At 42.3% G+C, this 19,640-nt stretch overlaps 3 protein-coding genes across 3 annotated transcripts; 1 reads left to right on the forward strand and 2 right to left on the reverse strand.

Moving 5' to 3' along the window:
- Positions 1-5,282: 5,282 nt before the first annotated feature.
- Positions 5,283-6,528, forward strand: LOC127779991 (uncharacterized). The gene has a single exon (XM_052306934.1). The coding sequence runs from the start codon at positions 5,362-5,364 to the stop codon at positions 5,971-5,973; it is 612 nt and encodes a 203-aa protein (XP_052162894.1). The 5' UTR covers positions 5,283-5,361; the 3' UTR covers positions 5,974-6,528.
- A 3,547-nt stretch (positions 6,529-10,075) lies between these two features.
- Positions 10,076-12,268, reverse strand: LOC127778399 (plastid division protein PDV2). The gene is made up of 2 exons (XM_052304994.1): positions 11,910-12,268; positions 10,076-10,947 (listed from the first exon to the last, which is right to left on the reverse strand). Exons 1-2 carry the CDS (start codon positions 12,147-12,149, stop codon positions 10,291-10,293), a joined length of 897 nt encoding a protein of 298 aa, XP_052160954.1. The 5' UTR covers positions 12,150-12,268; the 3' UTR covers positions 10,076-10,290.
- Positions 12,269-13,392: 1,124 nt separating this feature from the next.
- Positions 13,393-18,010, reverse strand: LOC127778295 (uncharacterized). Its single transcript, XM_052304875.1, has 12 exons — positions 17,718-18,010; positions 17,479-17,608; positions 17,303-17,372; positions 17,120-17,212; positions 16,782-16,907; positions 16,193-16,684; positions 15,024-15,430; positions 14,804-14,903; positions 14,633-14,692; positions 14,434-14,520; positions 14,167-14,304; positions 13,393-13,710 (listed from the first exon to the last, which is right to left on the reverse strand). Exons 2-12 carry the CDS (start codon positions 17,565-17,567, stop codon positions 13,393-13,395), a joined length of 1,980 nt encoding a protein of 659 aa, XP_052160835.1. The 5' UTR covers positions 17,568-17,608; positions 17,718-18,010.
- Positions 18,011-19,640: the final 1,630 nt, after the last annotated feature.

Consider the following 19,640-nt stretch of genomic DNA (forward strand, 5'->3'; position numbering starts at 1 on the left):
CATATATATTTCTTTCTTTTCTTTCTATTTTTTTTCTTTTTTTCCTAACGTTTGCATGCACGCATGTCCTTTGGACATATCCATCCATCCAACCCACAATTATTGTTGTTGGCACGATGCACTTCCACCCTGGGTCGGACCCAGGCCCGAGTCCCACTCTCCCGGGACGAGACGTGACCGGATCGGACCCATGCGTTCGCGTCCGGTCCATGTGACCCAGCGACGACGTGGCCGAACAGGGCCGAGACGCCCCCCGCGTCCCCCTAGCTAGACCCCCCTACTGCATGTGGGCCCCACTCGGGGAATCTGGAATTGGCGCGCATTGGGTGGTGGCGTTAATTGGCGTAGCTGCATGCACGCCGCCACGTACGTCGCCTGCTTTGCAGTCTGCTCGTCGACGTGTCACGCCGCTTTACCTGCGAATGAAATTATTGATCGATCGATCGATCTGCTTTTCTGCGAGTATTTTTTGGATAGTACTCCTATATAATACTTACTCCATTCCAAAATATATGTTTTAACTATTTATCTTACTAAAACATTATATAAAGATCATTTATTTTATTGTAACTTATTTTATCCTCAAACAAAATATAATCTTAACTTATACTTTTTATATACTCTCTCTGTTCAAAATGTTTGACACCGTTGACTTTTTAATACATGTCTGACCATTCGTCTTATTCAAAAAATTTAAGTAATTATTTATTCTTTTCATATCATTTGATTCATTGTTAAACATACTTTCATGTACACATATGAGTTTACATATTTCACAAAATTTTTTTATTAAGACGAACGGTCAAACAAGTGCTAAAGAGTCAACGGTGTCAAACATTTTGAAACGGAGGGAGTATTTATATTAGATTTTAATAAGACGAATGGTTAGATGTAATTAAAAATAATAACATCGTACATTTTAAAAAGAAACAGTATAATATAAGATACGATTAAATTTAATACAATCTCTAAAACTAATATTTAACTGTATACTATATAAGGTTTTTTAATAATATTATAACCATACAAAAGTAAATTTAAATATTAATCCGATGATATTATTTCAACAAACAAAATTTAATTTATATTATAATAATTGTTAGCCTAATGTTTTGAAAATTAAATTTTAAAATATGCGCGTGTCTGGAGGGGATATTTAATTCGTTTTCAGAATATTATTGTGTTCATTCACTTGGACACGCGTATATATACACAATATAATAGTACATGCATTTGTATCATTGTATGGTGGTGGAATTATTTGTGGCCTCTCTTGGCCTTGCAGGCAGGGGCCGACAGAGCAACAGTGGTCCTCCAGCGCGCGTACTGCGTGCTACAGTGGGTCAGCAGGGTTACAATTATTGGCACATGTTTTTCATTCCTCCGATCCGGAGCTCTCGAACTCCCTTTTTAGAATTTTTAATATATTCCGGATCGATGATGATGAATTGTACTGTACATCAGGTCTCGTCATCCACAATTGAACATTATATTGAGTATGTTATTACTGCTACTAATTGGGACACTGTTTGATGGGATCGATTAAGTCGTTGGGTGGTAGTAGTTGGATTAGTGATAGATAGATTATATAAAACATATCGGCTTCGTGCGACGCGAGCAGAGACACGCGAGCTATTGCCGATTGCAATGTAAAATAACAAAGGCACGGTCACATGGATGTTAGTATGTAGGACTAACATGGATAAGGTAGCTATAGCTAGCATAGCATTGTACATTTGTATGGATGCCCTTCATTTTTGGAGCCTCACCATGTGACCGGCGATTTTTCCTTTTTTTTTTTTTGTTGACTGAAGTTTCAACTTTGAAGATCGATCGATCGGCGACCTAACTATACACGCAGTGTCGCAGGGTATTAGCGTACATGCTGGAGTAGTTATTAGGTTAACTGTAGTGGTAGAATAAAAGGAAAACAAGAAGTCAGAATCCAAATTCTTAAAAGTTGGCATATATATATATATATCAATCAGTTGTTTTTAGAATCTTATCTATCCTAAACAGATTCTAAGTATTCTTTTCCCATGATTAAATGAATAGCTCAATTGAACATAACATTGTTTTCAGATGAGCTAGTGCAATTGCATGCTGATACGTGGCACAGCAGGAGTAGTGGTAGGCCACAGTGACCGAACTAACGTAAGTACGTGCCAGCTATAGCACGCCGAATGCAGCGCACCTCGAAGGAAAGAAAGAAGCATATGCATGCATATGCATATGCAGCAGCAGAGACCTAGCTGAATGCATCGCACATATCCATGTTATGTAACCACAATATTCGAATGCACTGAATTTTTTGTGGGCGCAGGACCAATATATACAAAAGCATTGAAAGCACAGAGACACTGATATATCGATCAGGTGCCAGCGTGGAGGGCGGGGGCCACGGGGGCAGCCACGTGACCCTGCATCTCAAGGTCCACATGCGCACCGCCACGCGTCCGTCTCAGGGCCGTCGTCCCCTCCATGGCTCCATCGCATAGTTAGATCTCGTGCATGCGGCATGCACCCTTGGGACGTGTTTGATAGGAGTACCCACTTTGGTGCATGCATGGATTATATTGGTGCGCCATGTCATATTTAGATGCATGCACACAATTTGCTTCACCGTCGTTGTCTTGTCCCCACTCGGATCCATATATGGTTGAAAAAACTGGACCAGATTTAAATAGATAATGTTATTAATTAACTTTTAAACACATATTTTATCATATGTATTATATGAAATGTTGTGCAAAGGTATAAGATATAAATCATACTAGAAAAACTCATAATAAAATAAACCAAATTTACATTTTTTTAATAAAGCTAATTGTTAAATATGTGTCAAAAAGTTAATGGTGTCATTTATTAAAAAAGACAAGGCAGTACATGTGCACTCAAAGATATTCATATAGGTTTATTTCTTCTGCTAAAAAATAAAATACATTTGATTTGCACCTTTTAAAACTCATAAAAACTAGTAAAATATAATATTATTGATTTGTCTGGTTCATCGCTTCGACCGTGGTTGAACCAAAGAACCATGAATCGATAGAGATAGATTGACCTGGTTTTCTCAACTAGCTAGCTGCATCGTCTAGTGACTTCTGCTCCCGAGGAAACAAACCACACCAGCTGCAAGCACGAACTACGTATACCTATGGTGCTTTCAGGTCACCTTTTGGCTAAGGGTATGTACGTACAGTACGTAGCTAGCTTATAGCTAGCTTCAACGCCAACGATTTTCTGCAAAACCATGTACGATATGATCGATCGACATTGATGAATGTCCTGCCTGGCCTCCAATTTGGCTATCTATCTGCTAGCTTAGCTCTCCCCATTAATTTGGTACTAGCTCGTTAGGCTCTATTGACACACGTACGGTTTTCGTGTTTATACTTTTGTATCGCGCAATTTGTTGTGCCCACTGTTTTTCTTTTTTTCCATTTCCCACTATATATATACTCCCTTCTTCCCTAAATGTTTGACGCTGTTGACTTTTTTAAACATGTTTGACCGTTCGTCTTATCAAAAACTTTTGTGAAATGTGTAAAACTATATGTATGCATAAAAGTATATTTACCAATAAATCAAGCGATAGGAAAAGAATTAATAATTACTTAAATTTTTTAAATAAGACAAACAACCAAACATTTTAAAAAAGTCAACGACGTTAAATATTTTAGAATGGAGGGAGTATGTATATGTGTCGACACCATTTTTTGTCAACTACTATCCCTAGCTAGTTATAGTTATAGAGTGTGCAACTGTGCATACACATACTTGTAGTAGTACGTACTGCTACGTACTATGACGACATCGACGAACCTTGCTTGCCCCAATAAAAATCGATCGTGATACGATTTGAGATCTGCTGATCCTTTACGAGTCAACTAGCTACGGAGTAGCAAAGCAAGTGCCATGGTATTTCCACGTTTCTTTTGTAAAGCCGGACGAGTAGCTAGCTGCTACCTCCGTTTCAGATTATAAAATTTTCTAGCATTGTCTATATTCATATAAATGTTAATTAATTTAGGCATATATATGTCTAGATTCATTAACATATATATGAATATTGACAATCCTAAAAAGTCTTATAATATAAAACGGAGGAAGTAGCATATATAGCAGTACGTAGCATGTATAGCACCACCGCAATATACTGGCGCCTTCGTTTTTACAAAAGCTAGCTAGCTAGCGCGGCTTTATCTCCCATTACTTTATTTAACACATATAGACTGTGTTTAGTTCCATGCTAAAATTTGAAGTTTGAAAAAAAATTAAAACAATGTGACGGAAAAGTTGAAAGTTTGTTGTGTAGGAAAATTCGACGTGACGGAAAAGTTAAAAGTTTAAAGAAAAAAGTTGGAATCTAAATAGGGCAATAGTTCAAACATAAAGAGTCCTACTACACATACAACTATACCTTATATATTTAGTATCCGACCTCGTCTAATCCACCAATTCATGCGTTCAATTTCTCTTCATATGAGTTTACGAAAACAACAGCCATATCTATATACTTGTTGAGTCGGACATAGATTTGGGAACGGATCCAGCCTAGCTTGACCCAAGGTCTCGGCCAACCCATTACAGTTTAGGCTAAACTTGAATGAACATGGTAAAATTTTGTATTGCATAATGTGCATTCAATCCTAGGACTCGGACCATGCATGGGCCGGATGATCCGAGGCATGGATCCGCTCCTGCATACACACGTTTCATACGTATAGCCATCTTCAAAGCATAAAAGTTGGGAGTGTCTTGTGCCAAATGCATCACTCTTTTTACTGCACGCTATCTTAATTATCAGCTGCTTAATTTGGAGGATAATTAGTACTGCCGCTATATTTACCTTTATTCACCTAAGTTAACTACCTCAGTTATTATTCGCTAACTAATCTACCTCGGTTATTCTCGACGCATATATAAAATTAAGTATAATGAATTTACTTATTTTCAGTGTAATTTAAAGCTCTCTATGTTTGGCACCCTTTGCTGCCACGCCGCCATCTACGCTACGTGGCGCCCACGCAACCTTCGTATCCACCACGTATTTACACACCGGAGCAGTAGCAGTAAAACGGTAAAAAAAACAAAAAAGGAAAAAAGGAAAAGAAAAAAAAATCCCCGATTCCTCGCGCGCGCTGGCCCCACCAGCAAACCGCCAGGCTGTCATGCTCCCCTTCTCCAAGCAACACGACAAAACCCCCTCGTCTTCCTCCTCCCCCGTGTATATAAAGCCGCGCCCCTCCACCCTCCACCTCTCCATCGCCATCTCATCTCACCCATCAATCTCCATTGCTCTCTCCTCCTCTTTCTTCCTCAACCTCCTCACACTACTTGTACTACCAACGCATCGGCATGGGGCTCTGCTTGTCGAGCGGCGTGGCGGCGGCGGTGGCCGAGGCGGGGATGGTGGCGTCGACGGCGATGGTGCTGCTGCCGACGGGCGAGCTGCGCGAGTACCCGCGCCCCGCGACGGCGGCGCGGGTGCTGGAGGATGTCGCGGCGGCGGAGGGGGAGGAGGAGGATGTGGGGCGGCGCTTCTTCCTCTGCGACGCCGACAAGATGGGCTTCGAGGGACCCGTCGCGGCCGTTGCCGCCGCCGCGGAGCTCCGCCCCGGGCAGATCTACTTCGTGCTCCCGAGCGAGGTGCGGAGGCGCGGGATGCGCCGCGAGGAGGTCGCGGCGCTCGCCGTCAAGGCATCCGCCGCGCTCGCTGCCGCCAGCAGCAGCAGCACCACATCCGGATGCGGCGGCGGCCGCCGGCGGCGTGGGTCCGTGGCGCCGCTCGTGTTCGCGCCGCCGGAGGAGGAGTACGAGTACGACGCGTCTGATTACTGCAAGAGCAATGCGTCGGCGGCGGCGGCGGGGAAGCGGCGGCCGGTGGCGGCGCGCCGCGGCGGCGGGAAGGGGAGGCAGTTCGCTACCGATCTCACCGCCATTCCCGAACTCGACATGATCACCGAGTGAGCGAGACGACGACACAATTGAACTGAATCGATCGAAACCAAATTTGGGGATTCAAATCCCCCAATTCGATCTCCAAATGCGAGCTGGATTCGATAAAATATGTCGAACCACTCCGATGGGAACAGCCAGCAAGGACGCGAACAGTGGAAAACCTCTGATGCTGCTGGTGGGCCCGGCGCTGCTCGGCCGTCGGATCCCGATCGGACGGACGAGGATATCATCGGCTGAGATGCTGCCGATCGATGAGGAAATTGATTAGCACTGCAAATTACTAGTAATTACCTCTCGAAGAATTAGCACTCGTAGTAGTAGGAATTTTGTTGGTGATAGATTTGAGTTGATGTTTGAACATAAAGAGTATGGAGATGAAAAAAAAATGTGAATAGAAATTCTCCGGCGCTTGATTTCTCCACGTGTTTGTCTCAACCTCTCAAAATACTGGTCCGTACCTAGCAATACTCCACTTTGTATGCTTTTTTTTTGAAACCCAATAATTTGTATGCTGAACAAACAAAGAAACCTGTAGTGCTACAAGACAATTGACTAAACAACGATCAATTTCGTCGTCTTGTTTGAGCTAATACTCCAAAAATTGAGGGCAGCGCATCATGACAGATTGACGGGACACGTAGAGACAAAAGTTGTGATGAAACAGGAAGTGTTTCAAATTAGTAATTGTATACGTAATATTTTTAGTATCAATTGGAGGAACCAGCGAGTCATCCAAGGAAGGACCTAGAAAGTGAGTCCAACTTTTTTCTCTTTTTGTGATGTTTTAATTATTAAGAGTAGTATCGTCTTAATTTTGAGGGGAAAAATGTGCCAAAAGAAGAGCATTGTAAATGCTGAATTGGGTGGGATAATCGATCGATCACAGAGGATCTAGTCTAGTCCAAATCGTTCGTTTTCAGAGCAGGGTTAATTAGCGCGCTGCAGCTATCAATTAATCTCCCGATCGTTTTCAGGGAGCAATTAAAGTACGTGAAAAACCATCGCGATCTGACGACCGATCACTTTCATTTGCCTGACAAATAATCCATATAAGTACACACGAAGATCGACATTTTCGGCGTCTTGGTTCCTCCACACGGTTCATTCGCGTGCTGAGTACAGCGGTGTGCAAGCAGAGCAGGAGATGAAAAGGCCGGCGTTTTCGTGTTGGAGTTGAACAGTGTGTGGTGTCCAGCTTGATGGGCATTGGTAGCTTTGCCAGATTCTTCAGCTTATTCACTCGCAACTAAGATTTAATTTCTAAAACTTAAGTTTTGAAGAGTTGATTTTTGATGTTTTTAATTATAAGTTTATCTGGTAGTGTTGGTTTTTAAATCGTTACGGCTCGTTAAGACACACTGTATCATACTCCTTCCATCCTAAAATATATTTTTGGACTTCTATACAGTCTTCGAGACGTTACTTTAACCAACAACATCTATAAAAATAAGATATTTTAAATAAAAAATATTACATGTTATGATAGTTTGTTGAATGATAAATCTAGTAACATCAATTTTACATGATTGATCTTTTTTATATTTTGCCATTAATAGTTAAAGTTAAAAATGTTTGACTTGACACAATGCTAAAAATATTTATATTTTGGGACGGAGAAAGTAAATTGTTTTTCATTCGTTATTAACCGTTTTTTCTTATAACGAGCTTCGATTTTGTGTAGAATAGTTGCTCTGCTGCTGGCTATTACAGCAAGGCTGCAGGCTGCAGCTATGGAGTCGTAGCTACTAGCCAGGAGGCGCGCGATTTGTACCGTGCAAGAGCAAGTATAATAAAGGGCTATAAGAAGACTGAATGCTGAGGTGGATGAGAGAGAAGAGGGGAGAGATGAGAAACGGGCTGTAAGTTTACAGCCGCCTTAGGTACAGGAACCAAAAAAATCTGTGAGACAGACATGTGGACCATATATTTATAGTGAAGAGTTAACCACTATATGAGTGAGTTGATAGATAGGCTATAAGTAAGCAGTTGGCTTTATTATTATCCTTGCTCTAACGCGGCTACCTGTTGCTGGTACAGCGGTAACGTCAGTGGTGAGGTCAAGTATAATAGAGGGCTATAAGAAGACTGAATGCTGAGTTGGATGAGAGAGGAGAGGGGAGAGATGAGAAGCAGGCTGTAAGTTTACAGCTGGCTTAGGCATAGAAACCAAGAAAATATGTGAGATAGACAGGTGGACCATATATTTATAGTGAAGAGTTAACCACTATATGAGTGAGCTGATAGATAGTAAGCAGTTGACTTTATTATTATTCTTGCTTTAACGCGGCTACCTGTTGCTGGTACTATACAGCGGTAACGTCAGTGGTGAGGTCACGCAAAAGCGACCCTGTAATTACAGCTGAGCGAGCATGTCTCGTCTGGTTCTTTTTTCCGTAAAAGAAAAACCAACTTAAAATTAAGATGAAGTTTAGATTTGTTGTATATTTGTATTATATTATAGTATCTTCTTCAGTTTTACATTTGGACTTTTATGGAACGAAACGAGTAGGCGCGTGCAAAGGCACACGGGGATGTGAACCGACGGACGGCCGGCCGGCCTTGTGGTGTGTGAAAGTGTGAACCACGGCCACTTTTGCAAGTTGTTGCATTGCACGGATATGGGATCTGATCGATCAGCAGGTCAATGGCGTGCATGCTGCCTATATATCACTCCCAACATTGCTATAGATCTCTTAATTTCTTTCGTGTTTGCGGTGGACATCACACGATCGATGCTGCCCGCGCCTGAATTGAAGGCTACATCGGTCGTGGCATCAATGGTTTAGCTTAGCTAGGGTGCGGCGAACAGACGATGCAGCAACCCGCTTTAATTTTTATGTCAAGTGGTTTATTTCTCACGGTTTCTCACTGCTCCCAATAAATAGTGTTCATAGCAATCACAATAAGAATATTATAGAGGCGACAGATTAAACATGATATATAGAAACTTAGCGGTCGCTATAGCGCTTAATGATTGCTACTGATTTTTTTTGGCCACTACAGTGCTTAAATGGCATTTTTCATGTATGGATTAGAGAAATTTTTATGCTTCGAATTTATAGATTTTTAGTGATACAATCTAAATTTATGATTATTTTTTAATTTTGTATGAAAATTAATCTGCTACTACCTCTATCCGAGAATATAAGAGATTTTCTCTATATAACCATTCATTATATTGTCGGACGGAGATAGTATTTATTACTAGCTTACTCCCAATTAGGCATGCACGTATAGAGTCCCAGCCTAGATCGCTAGCGAGCATCCATGGAATTCCCCATCCATCCATCAGGTGCGCTCGCCGGCCCATGTTCTAAATCTACCTATGCTACTTAGCCAGGCCCATATACTCTCTACTCACTAATCCATTGGACATCGGTTTAATTACTAGTGCTTCGCAAGTCCACATGCTTAAGGTTATAGGCAAAGCAACACGAGTTTTTACCTGCTGTTCAAAACAATGTATAACTCGATCGATCCTGTCAACTGTGCTGTAACTTGATGGAAACTCGTTCATCCATCTAGCTTAGTTCCTTCACTTGGAAATGGAATAAGTTATTTGGAAATAAAAATTAACCAAGTTCAGAAAAAAAGAACTGCCATTGCTGTTCTGCAGCTAGCATATGCGCACCAGAGTTTGTATGTAAGTACTGTAATACGCAGCTTCATTCCATTGGCAGCAAACAGCTTAATTTCCTGTGCTTCACACAGCGATTCTACTACGACACATGACAGCGAAGAGATGAGATTCCTCGAAAGGATCGTCAGAAACATGTACTACTACCTTGTTTCCTCCTGGTGAGAAATTTTGTGCTGGATTCAGATTCTTGTTGCACAGCTTCGAAGGCAGAGGTTGGCCCTTTTCGAGCCTCAATATGCCGTGCCTTCAGGACCTGACATAGACATACAATGACAGGTACTAACATACTCCCTTCGTCCTATCCTAAAATATAAAAGATTTGGTTGAATGACACACATCCTAGAATCTGAACATGCTCATAGAATATGCCACCCTCTAACCAAAATTCCTCAATTTTTGAGACGGAGAGAGTAAAATCGCCATCTATCCCTCCACCGCATCACCAATACAAGAGACAACATACACAACACATGAAACCAAACTGCTGATGACATAATACTGGTATTAACTGAGCAGCATACTGATGGAGTTCACCAACGAGGGCAATTAGCAAGACATGGACGATCATAGATAGATATAATACATAGGCTTCAATCTTTAGACAAGTGTGCTCGGCACATTCTACAGAAGATCATATAAAGGGCCTCAAAGACTAGCTAAATCCTAATATTGACAAAAGCCCAATTTCAGCCTAACCCATAGCTTGCATTTGGAGAGGCGAGGTTGGTGTCGAAAGGTATCTCGACTCTTTCCTTCACAACACAGTGAGCCCTGCCATCTTCGAGAACCATTACTTTACCAGGAGGGCATTGGACAGTAGCCTGATCTTTTCCACTGGTTGCCTCCTTACTGAACAAACCTGCCATATCCAATTTTATGCTGTGTCTTCCTATCACTGGCTCGTAACCAGCAGCCTTCATGATAGATACAGCACCTACAACCATTACTGCAGTTTTAGCAAGCCATCCAACAAAAGATCTAATTCCTCCTTGTAAATTGCCGTTTGGCATGCTACCATTCCTGTTCTCCAGCCTGTTTGTCTTTGTAACATCTTGGTTAGTCCCACCAGAACCCAATCCGTTGTGCATACACTTTAACTTGGCCAAGTAACTTGGAGGATACAGATCATCAAGAACAAACGAATTGGTGACATGATTTGAGTACGGAGGTAGCATGAGACCATCATCATGTTCAATTTTTTCACCAGCAAAAGAAGCAGCCTCATGTATTACTTCACAGTCCTGCCCCTTGTATTCTTTGAGCTTGTTAAGAAGACATCCTCGGCTGCGATCAATCTGGCTCAAAATGGTCTCTCGTTCATATCTTTGTTGGTGTTGGAGGTCCTGGGAGTGGCAGCAAGTTGTTCAGGCATTTAGTATGTACTCCCTCCGTTTCACAATATAAGTCATTCTAGCATTTCCCACATTCATATTGATGTTAATGAATCCAGACATATATATCTATCTAGATTCATTAACATCAATATGAATATGGGAAATGCTAGAATGACTTACATTGTGAAACAGAGGAAGTAGAAAGCAAAATATTTAGCAATGGAAAATGGCAATCTAGATTGTAATAGAACACATTCAAGTCCTAACAATTCAATGTGATAGAAGAAGACTTATTTAAACTTAAACTCAGATGGAAATAAATAACAGAACTAAACAAACTCATGGGGATAATTCAATGGAAGCCAATCCTAGTTCTTAGGAAATTCACTAACACAAGCAATAGTAAGGGATGCATCTTAAATAGTTAAATACCAACCTAGTGCAGCAAAGCAAGTAAACAGGATTCACAAGTTTTACAGTTAAATTTGGCCATTTGGTTATAACTAAAAGTGAAAATCTGCATCCCAACAACTCATCACACCTCTTACCAGAAGCACCCTTCTCCCCCGAAAGCAGAGAAATTCCTAGCTAAGAAATGGCAGGTTTGGTATATGAGCTTAACTAATGGACAGCAACTTCGTTCGCTCTGCACACCTTGCACAGTCACTCCAGTCATACCCTGTTCCTATGATAATATCATTTGTTTTTAATCATTTCAAACTTCAAAATGCCCTTATTTGCAAGTATGGCATTGATACCTATCTATCTTTTCCCCTCTCAGAAACCTTCTACTATGCGATTATTATAGATTTGCATCATTCGGAGTATATTATATAATGAAAAGTAATAATGCAGTACAAAATTACTAACCCACAATCTTCAATGCAAGCCTCAATCTCTACTAGAAAATGAGGATTAGCATATTTACACATGGAACGAAACACCAAGAATAGATATGAGATGAGAATGACCTGCAGAGAGGCGAGCTGCCGCTCGAGCGACTCGAGCGCGTTGCTGATACCGACCAGGCTCTCCACCTCCTCCTCCTCCTCCTCCTCCTCCTCCCCATCGCACAGCCGCTTCACCGCCTCCCCGCCCTCGCCCTCGCCCTCCGGCGGCTCCCTGGCTCCGGCCGCGGCGACGCAGGCGGAGATCCTGGAGCGGAGGTCGGAGGCGCGGGCGAGGACGAGGCCAATCTCCTCCCCTTCCATGGCCGCCGCCGCCGCAAGCGGAAAACCCTAGCTAAACCCCCGCACGGCGCTAGGAGAGCGCAGACGCGACGCGAGCTGTGGCGGCGGCGCGTCGTCTTCTCCTCCTCGTGGCTGTGGTGGTGAGGAGGCCGAGGGCGTATCCGAATCCGAAGCTTTGCATGACACATCCGCCTGCAGGTGGGCCCCGAGTCGATGCTGGCCGTTCGATCTGATACGCTCGTGATGGGCTGCTTTGCGATCTGGTCCATCGGAACATAACATTTTCATTATCATCCCTCTCTTGGATTTTTAAGGCTGTGTTTAGTTTCGAAATTTGGGGAAAGTTGGTAGTTTGGAAAAAAAGTTAAAAGTTTATGTGAGTAGAAAAGTTTTTATGCGATGTGATGTGATGGAAAGTTTAGAGTTTTAGATCACCCTAAGCTTCAGTCCCTGTATTTTTCATTTTAGTCACAAAAAGGTCCTATCCACTAAAGGCTGGGTTCTTTGCTTATCGTTGGAAGCTAATTACTCTCGCATATAAAATAGAGTGACTTATTAGTGCATGATTAATTAAGTATATGCTATTTTTTTAAAAAAATGTATTAATATGATTCTTTGCTTGGTGCATGATTAATTAAGTATCTGCTAGTTTGAAAAGCGTGCACGAGAAAAACGAAGATGAGTTGGCCACTTGAAACACAACCCAAAGAACTCAAACCTATTGTGTGGATCCGGACCCTCATATTATCCATTGCTTACTGTTTCAGCAATTCTGCAGAGGATCTGCATGTCATGTTATTGGATGTGGCGGTGACCACGAAACCCGCACAGATCGTAGAAGGAAATTGAAACGAAAGGGGGCGACTTTGATTTGCATATTCAAATCTGAATTTCTGAACTGTGTCTGGAACTGGAACTGAACTAAACGATACTTATGTTTCTCTTTCAGTTTCAGATTAAAGATTTGAACTGAACTGAACTGAACTGACACTTGGTCTCAACTTTCCTCTATTTTTTTTCCTCTCTGTATCTACAAAAATAAAAAAGAATTTTATCTTTACAAGCGCACAGATCACACTCTGCACAGCTCAATTAATCTCTCTCCCCCCCACACACAAACACAATCCTAGATAATTAGGTGTAACATCCTAGAACCAAATCTATCAACACATGAACTAATCATCTTCTTCTAATCTCACTCACTCAGACTCAGCTTGACACAGCTCAAGCCAAGCCATTCATGGCGGACGCCAAGATCGGTGAGCTAGGTGAGGTGGGGGAAGGCGAGGTCCCTGGCGAGCAGGTAGCGGAAGCTGTGGCGGTAGGGGGCCCACTCGACGACCTTGCTCGCCGGCCTGCTCTGGCGGCACCGCTGCACCGCCGCCCTCAGGCTCTCCGGCAGGCACCTCTGCACGGCGTCGACGAGCCTCTCCGGCGACAGCCTCGCGTCCCTGGCGTACGAGTCCACCAGCTTCGGCAGCGTCACCCGCTGCTCCTTCCTCACCCCGACCGTCGCCCGGATGTACTCCTCCCTCGCCGCCTCCAGCTGCTGCGACAGCCGCTTCGGGCTCAGCACCCTCACCTGCCATCGCCATGAACACACATCACCAATCATGAATTCCTCTTCTACTACTGTAGTGGAGTATGCTTACTTCGATGCAGAAATGATGATGAACAAAGTGCAGTGGATGCAGTGCTGCTGCTGCTGAAACATTCCATGGTACAAGTTTCCAGCAGCAGCAGCTGCTAGGTAATTAAGGTAGGTAGCTCATATCGAGGTGAAGAAATGAGAAAGAAAAGAGAGGAGATATACTACTTGTCAAGTTTCTTTCATGATTGTGTCATGTCAGGATTTGCTTTGCATGGATAGCTTTAACACTTTGAGAAACATGCGTACTGTACTCTACTAGGATTGTGTTCATGTTCAGAAGTTCAGAAGTTCAGATTTAGAGTGTTCAGGAAATGGCATGCCTAGCTTGGTTACTGTTTCTGTCAGGTGAAAAAATTAAGAGATGGGATGGTGTGTTCTTTTTTTTACCGCCGGATCGGAATGGCTTCCTGAACAAAGCGCAAAGCGCAAAAGAGGCTCCGATTGATGGATGGCAAAGGCTTGCCATTCCCCTCCTGCTTTGCTCGCTTTGCTTTTGATCCTTGGGTGAAGCAAAGTCCTCAGCCACTGCTTGCGTTAAAAGGATCAACAAAAATTCAGGTTAAATATTTGTGTTTAAACATCTCATCAAGTACTATGTAGGAACATTCTGTTCTTCACTAGGTTCTTGACCAAATGATGTCCACACACACATACCTGTCCTGGACAGTGAGTGCTACATCCAAGAACCAACCCCTGGATGACTGCTGCATTGATGGTTCTCCCGGCAATCTTGCATTCAGCCTGAAGGAAGCATTTCGAGACAGTCTCAGAACAAGATCAAGAAGGAAAAAAAACTTTTACTTGTTCTCGAGGCCATTTTGATGATTCTGCCAGGAGTGAGGTCCCACTTTACCTTGACAAGAAGTGATGTCTTCTTCAGATGGTTCTGTGGGATGCCATACTTGAGATATGCCTGTGGAAGTTAGTGCCAATTGTCATTATATTCAGACTTCAGAGAATGAGTAGGCAGAACAGTAGCAGTTACAATTCACTGTGCATAATTTGAAATGAGAAGGAACATTACATGCATCAACAATGCGTTGTGTATGTTGATCCAGAAAGCAATCTTTTCATCATTTGTCATTCTTCTCAGATCAATGGTCTCCAACCGATACAAAATTAACCTGAAGAACCAATGCTAATTATAAGTGTATAGTACTACAGATATCACAGTTCAGAGTACTGAACCCACTTGAGGATTGAGAGTAAAAAAGCAACGTGAACCATTTTCAAGAACCACTCACTTGTAAGTTTGGAGCAAATCTTCTACTTCTCTTAATCTTCGACGATCACGGGAAATCGATGGAACTTCAACCATGGTGTTGTACGGTCCACTGAACTCTTTCTGCCCCTCGACGCGAAACGGGTTGATCAACCGGGAGTCGAGAGTTGCTTCTTTCCTGCAATTGGGGCTCCACATGTCCCCAAGATACTGTGGGGAAACCACACTGGTTGAGGAGAATGATGATGCCGGAGACGACGATGCGCGGTGGTGCACCAGAGGAGGATCAGCAAGCTTGCAGTACACCCCTGCCATGCACCTGACCATCTCCTCAGAGAGGTTGTTTGGAGTTTCAGGGATATGATCAGCTACATTTGTCCCCAGATAGTCAGCTAAGCTTACCACTCCTGATGGTGCTGCTTCTCCTTCCTGCTTATGAACACAAACACTGTCAGTTAATAGCAGAATTCAGATTCTTAAAATGTTACAGTGCTAATACTGAACACTAGTCTCACATATTCAGTTTCAGTGAAGTTTCTGCTAATACTTTTGTTAATCTTAGTACTTCTGAACACTAGACTGTAAAATTAGTTTCTGAAAGAAATGCAGTAATCTAATAAGTGCAATCTGAATCCCATGGCATCCTAGAATTATCAAGATAATTTCTTGCAGAATTTCTTTAAAAAAAATGTTTGCAGACTAAACAATCAGTGAAGTTAATTTCTGAAATAAATGCAGTAATAATAATCTAACAAGTGCAATCTAAGCAAATTTCACGGCATCCTTCCTGCTCATGAACACAAGCACTGTCAGTTAATATCAGAATTCAGGATCTTACAATGTAACAAAATTCAGTGCTAATACTGAATGCTAGTTTTACACATTCAGTTTCAGTGAAGTTTCTGCTAATACTTTTGTTAATCTTAGTACTTCTGAACAATAAGCTGTAAAATTAGTTGCTGAAAGAAATGCAGCAATCAAACAAGTGCAATCTGAGCAAATTTCATGAATTATCAAAGAAATTCTTACAGACTGAACAGTCAGTGAAGTTCCTGCTGATATTTTCTTGTGTAAAAAAAAAAAAACTTCTGAACACTCTGTAAAGTTGATTTCTGAAAGAAATGCAGTAATCTAACAAGAGCAATCTGAGAAATTTTCATTGCATCCTAAGAAGAGAGAAAAAGGAATCACCTCCAAGAATGAGAAAGGCTGAGAGTGGCAGGAGCGAAGAGCCCTCGCGAGGCTGTCCTCGGACGGCGAGATCCTGGACGAACACACTCCCCGGAACGACAGCGCGGACTGGCTGCGGAGGCCATGGTACTGGTCGGACGAATCCGTCGTCTTCCTCGGGCACGTCGACGGCGAGCAGTCGTCCGCCGAGCCGCCGCCATTATTCCACCTCTTGCTCACCGGCGCCGGCGGGCAGCTGTAATGGATCGCATCGCCGCCTCTCCTGCCTGGAGCCGCCGCCGCCGCCGCCTTCGCCTTGGGCGTCTCCTCCAGAAGCTGCGAGCACCGCGAGCTCACCGACAGCCTCGCCGCATCTGAACACGCCACTGTCGCTGCTTGCTGCTGCTGCTGATCAAATGCTTTCCTGTACAGTGTCAGGAGATACTGCTCCAGGTGCTTGATCTCTAGCTCCAATGTCGCGACCTCCCTAATCAGCTCGTTCGCAGGTTGAACCTGAAACATCACCATGATCCGATGAACATGCTGTTCATGGCTGGATGGATCAAGCTAAAAGAGAATGGGAGATAGTAAACACAGGTAATGATTTCACCTGTAGCATTGGGCTCTCGAGCGAGAGATTGACAGGAGCAGGATGATCAGGATCAGGGCCCAGTGCTTTCTCCAGTGCGCCGCGCACCACCTGCTGATCCTTGAGGTGACTCTCCAGCTGCAGAATCTGCATCAGAAAAAAATTCAGTAAAAAAATTAAGATGGAGATTAACCAAATGTCCTTGCAAAGACTTGACTTAGGATTTGGTTTTTTCAGAGAGATAAGTACAGGCAGGTCAACATTGGAAGTCCTGGAGTGAACTGTTCTTGATGTGAGTACAACAACCAATAATAATGGATAGGTTCAATGAAGAACAGTAAATTTTTTCTTGTCCTTGCCTCTTTTCTCAAGGAGTTTTGTGCCTCACTCCTGGATGGCTGAATTCCCTTCTTGGTTTCACTCTTCAGATGAGGGTTTGAGTTTCTACCAGGCTGGGGAAAAATAATAGAAAACCTCAGAAATGGCTCAAATTTACAGCAACAAGTAACAGAAGGAATCTTGCAATAAACACAAGAACCTACCAGCTTAGGTTGATTGCATGCTTTCAGTGAAGAACACAACGCATCTTTAGCATTCTTATCCTCCAAATCACTGACATTACAAGAACCATAAAATTTTCTTGATTAACATTTATTGTTGGTAAGATAACAACAACAAAAAAGCGAGAAACTTTCAGAAGCAAGTTCATATGTCCAACCTCTTTGAACGATTGTGCTTTGCTGTGGTATTGGAGGGCTTCATTGCTTTGGGCAAGGATTTACGCCCTTTCTTCTCCAGTATCTCCATCTCTGTTCTTCAAAAGAACACCTTCTGGAACCAATCAAGAACTGAAACCAACATGGAAAACCAAACCATGGCAGTAAGAAACAACTGATCAAGAAAAGCCCAGAAACCAAGTGGAGAGAAGCATTCAGGAAGAACACAAGAATAACTTACACAATTATTCCCAGCTTGCTCAAAACTTTGAGGAGAGTTTAAGAGAGAGAAGAAGGGAAGAAGAGAGAGCTCCCAGTGATGCAGGTGAGCAGAATGGTGGATTCAGAGAGCAGAAGCCACACTAAAATCCAAGAAGCCTTGCAACTGTACACAGCCACCACTGCCAATGTGCCATCTATCTACCACCACCAACTCCTCCTCTCCAGGTCAAAGTGTTAGGCTAGGTAGACATTTTGCAAAGGGAAAAAAGGCCTCTTTAACTGCATCTTCAGTTACAGAAACCCCCCAAAACAGCATCCACAACTGGCTTGTTATAGTGTAGTGTGTTAGCCTGCAAAAAGGCATTGACCATGACACCTAATTAAAAGAACATAAGCTTTTGCCTTTGCTTCCTTGTTGTGAGTAGTAGATGGTACAGTAATAGTAGTAGATGATACCATATTAACTACTGCACCTTTTTGCCTTGGTCAGAAAATTTTACTCCTGCCATGCAATGCAGGCTCTTAATACTAGTAGTTTTTGTTACGCAGCTATGGAAAACTAGGGAAAAAGGTTGCACTTTTTAAACTTGTGCTTGGTTAATTGTGTGCTGTTATTTTTAATCACTGCTCCTGACCTGGACATAACAATAGTTTCAGGTACAGTGGAGCACAGATATAACAATTAGGTTAGTGGAAGATTGTTGTCTCCTCTTCCCTAATGGAGCCAATGCTTTCTGACAAATGACAACGCAAACGATAGAATTAGGGACGCGGATCATCTCTCTTTTCCTACCAAACTAATCAAGATTTCAACTTCAAAATAGTGAGCAGGACTAAATGGTCACATGGTGACATGAAGCTATGGAAAATAAAGGCAAGAACATTGATAAAGTATAGCATATTAAACTCTTGCCTATGATTAATTCTGGTACTTGTTGTACAAATTTTCACTGGTAGGTTTGCGGATGTGACAAACAGAAGTAGAATTTCATTCATATTCCAGTATTATTTCATTTCCCTTTCACATTGAAAACTTTGTGACATTGATGGACAAGAGAACAAGAGTAGGATATGAATGCAGGGCTTGAGTATGAGTACTAGGTCTTTGACTGTGGCATTTAAGTAACCTAACCACCTCATATAGCTTCAAGATTTTTGCACTATTCTCTCTTTTTTGTTAAAAAAACGTTCACAATTTCAATGTAGTACTGTATGTTTACATCAAGAGCAAAACAAGTGCCAAAAAATGTCTTCTGAACTTTGGTGGATTTAATATATGAATTTAAAACTATGAATCCAAATATATTTTTTTTACATTTTATTCATTTATTTATTCAAAATATTTCTTTTTTGCCTTATTGGTGAAGGAGTCCATCTAGAACTGTTAAATAAAGACACAATAATATGAAAATGGTAGTAGGCCAACACTACTTAAGAGAAATCAGTCATTAAAGACAAAACCATGTTTTGTCCAAAGAATGTTTAAACCTTCTTCAGGTGCATAAAACTAAAAGAATGGAAGAAAAGGTGCAGGGGGTAGCCTCAAAAGTGATGAAAGTGGGGATAAAGGGGGCAATGTAGCTGTGCCCCAAGGAAAACAAGCCTTGCCCTGTTGGGTGCTTCCTCTTGTTTTGGACTAGAAACCACTAGTGCTCACCTCACTCACTAAGCTTTCTCTCCTCTTCTCTTCTCAAAAGAAAGCCCCAATACAACTAAGTACTTGTCCTCTGCCCTAAGGGACCTTCTTGCTTGTCACAAGAATAATCCTTGTTGTGGAATGTTGTCTCTGCATGTCTCATTTGGTTGAGTTTGTGGGGCTCTCAATTTGCATTTCACTTTCAGACATGCATGGGCTAAGTAGGACAAATAATTTCGGCTATGTTTGGCTGGTTGGCCTGGACTTACCTGAACCTAAATTAAGTTTTTAATATAGCAAGGTTAA

Source organism: Oryza glaberrima, chromosome 7 (genome assembly GCF_000147395.1).
Source record: "Oryza glaberrima chromosome 7, OglaRS2, whole genome shotgun sequence".
NCBI lineage: Eukaryota > Viridiplantae > Streptophyta > Magnoliopsida > Poales > Poaceae > Oryza > Oryza glaberrima.

Coding starts and splice junctions, on each gene's coding strand:
- LOC127779991 (XM_052306934.1), top strand. CDS start 5,362: ATGGGGCTCTGCTTGTCGAGCGGCGTGGCGGCGGCGGTGGCCGAGGCG.
- LOC127778399 (XM_052304994.1), bottom strand. CDS start 12,149: ATGGAAGGGGAGGAGATTGGCCTCGTCCTCGCCCGCGCCTCCGACCTC. Junction 10,948..11,909: donor GGCAGCTCGCCTCTCTGCAG/GTCATTCTCATC, acceptor TGCCACTCCCAG/GACCTCCAACACCAACAAAG.
- LOC127778295 (XM_052304875.1), bottom strand. CDS start 17,567: ATGGAGATACTGGAGAAGAAAGGGCGTAAATCCTTGCCCAAAGCAATG. Junction 14,521..14,632: donor AGACATCACTTCTTGTCAAG/GTAAAGTGGGAC, acceptor TGCTTCCTTCAG/GCTGAATGCAAGATTGCCGG. Junction 13,711..14,166: donor GAAGCCATTCCGATCCGGCG/GTAAAAAAAAGA, acceptor TGGCGATGGCAG/GTGAGGGTGCTGAGCCCGAA.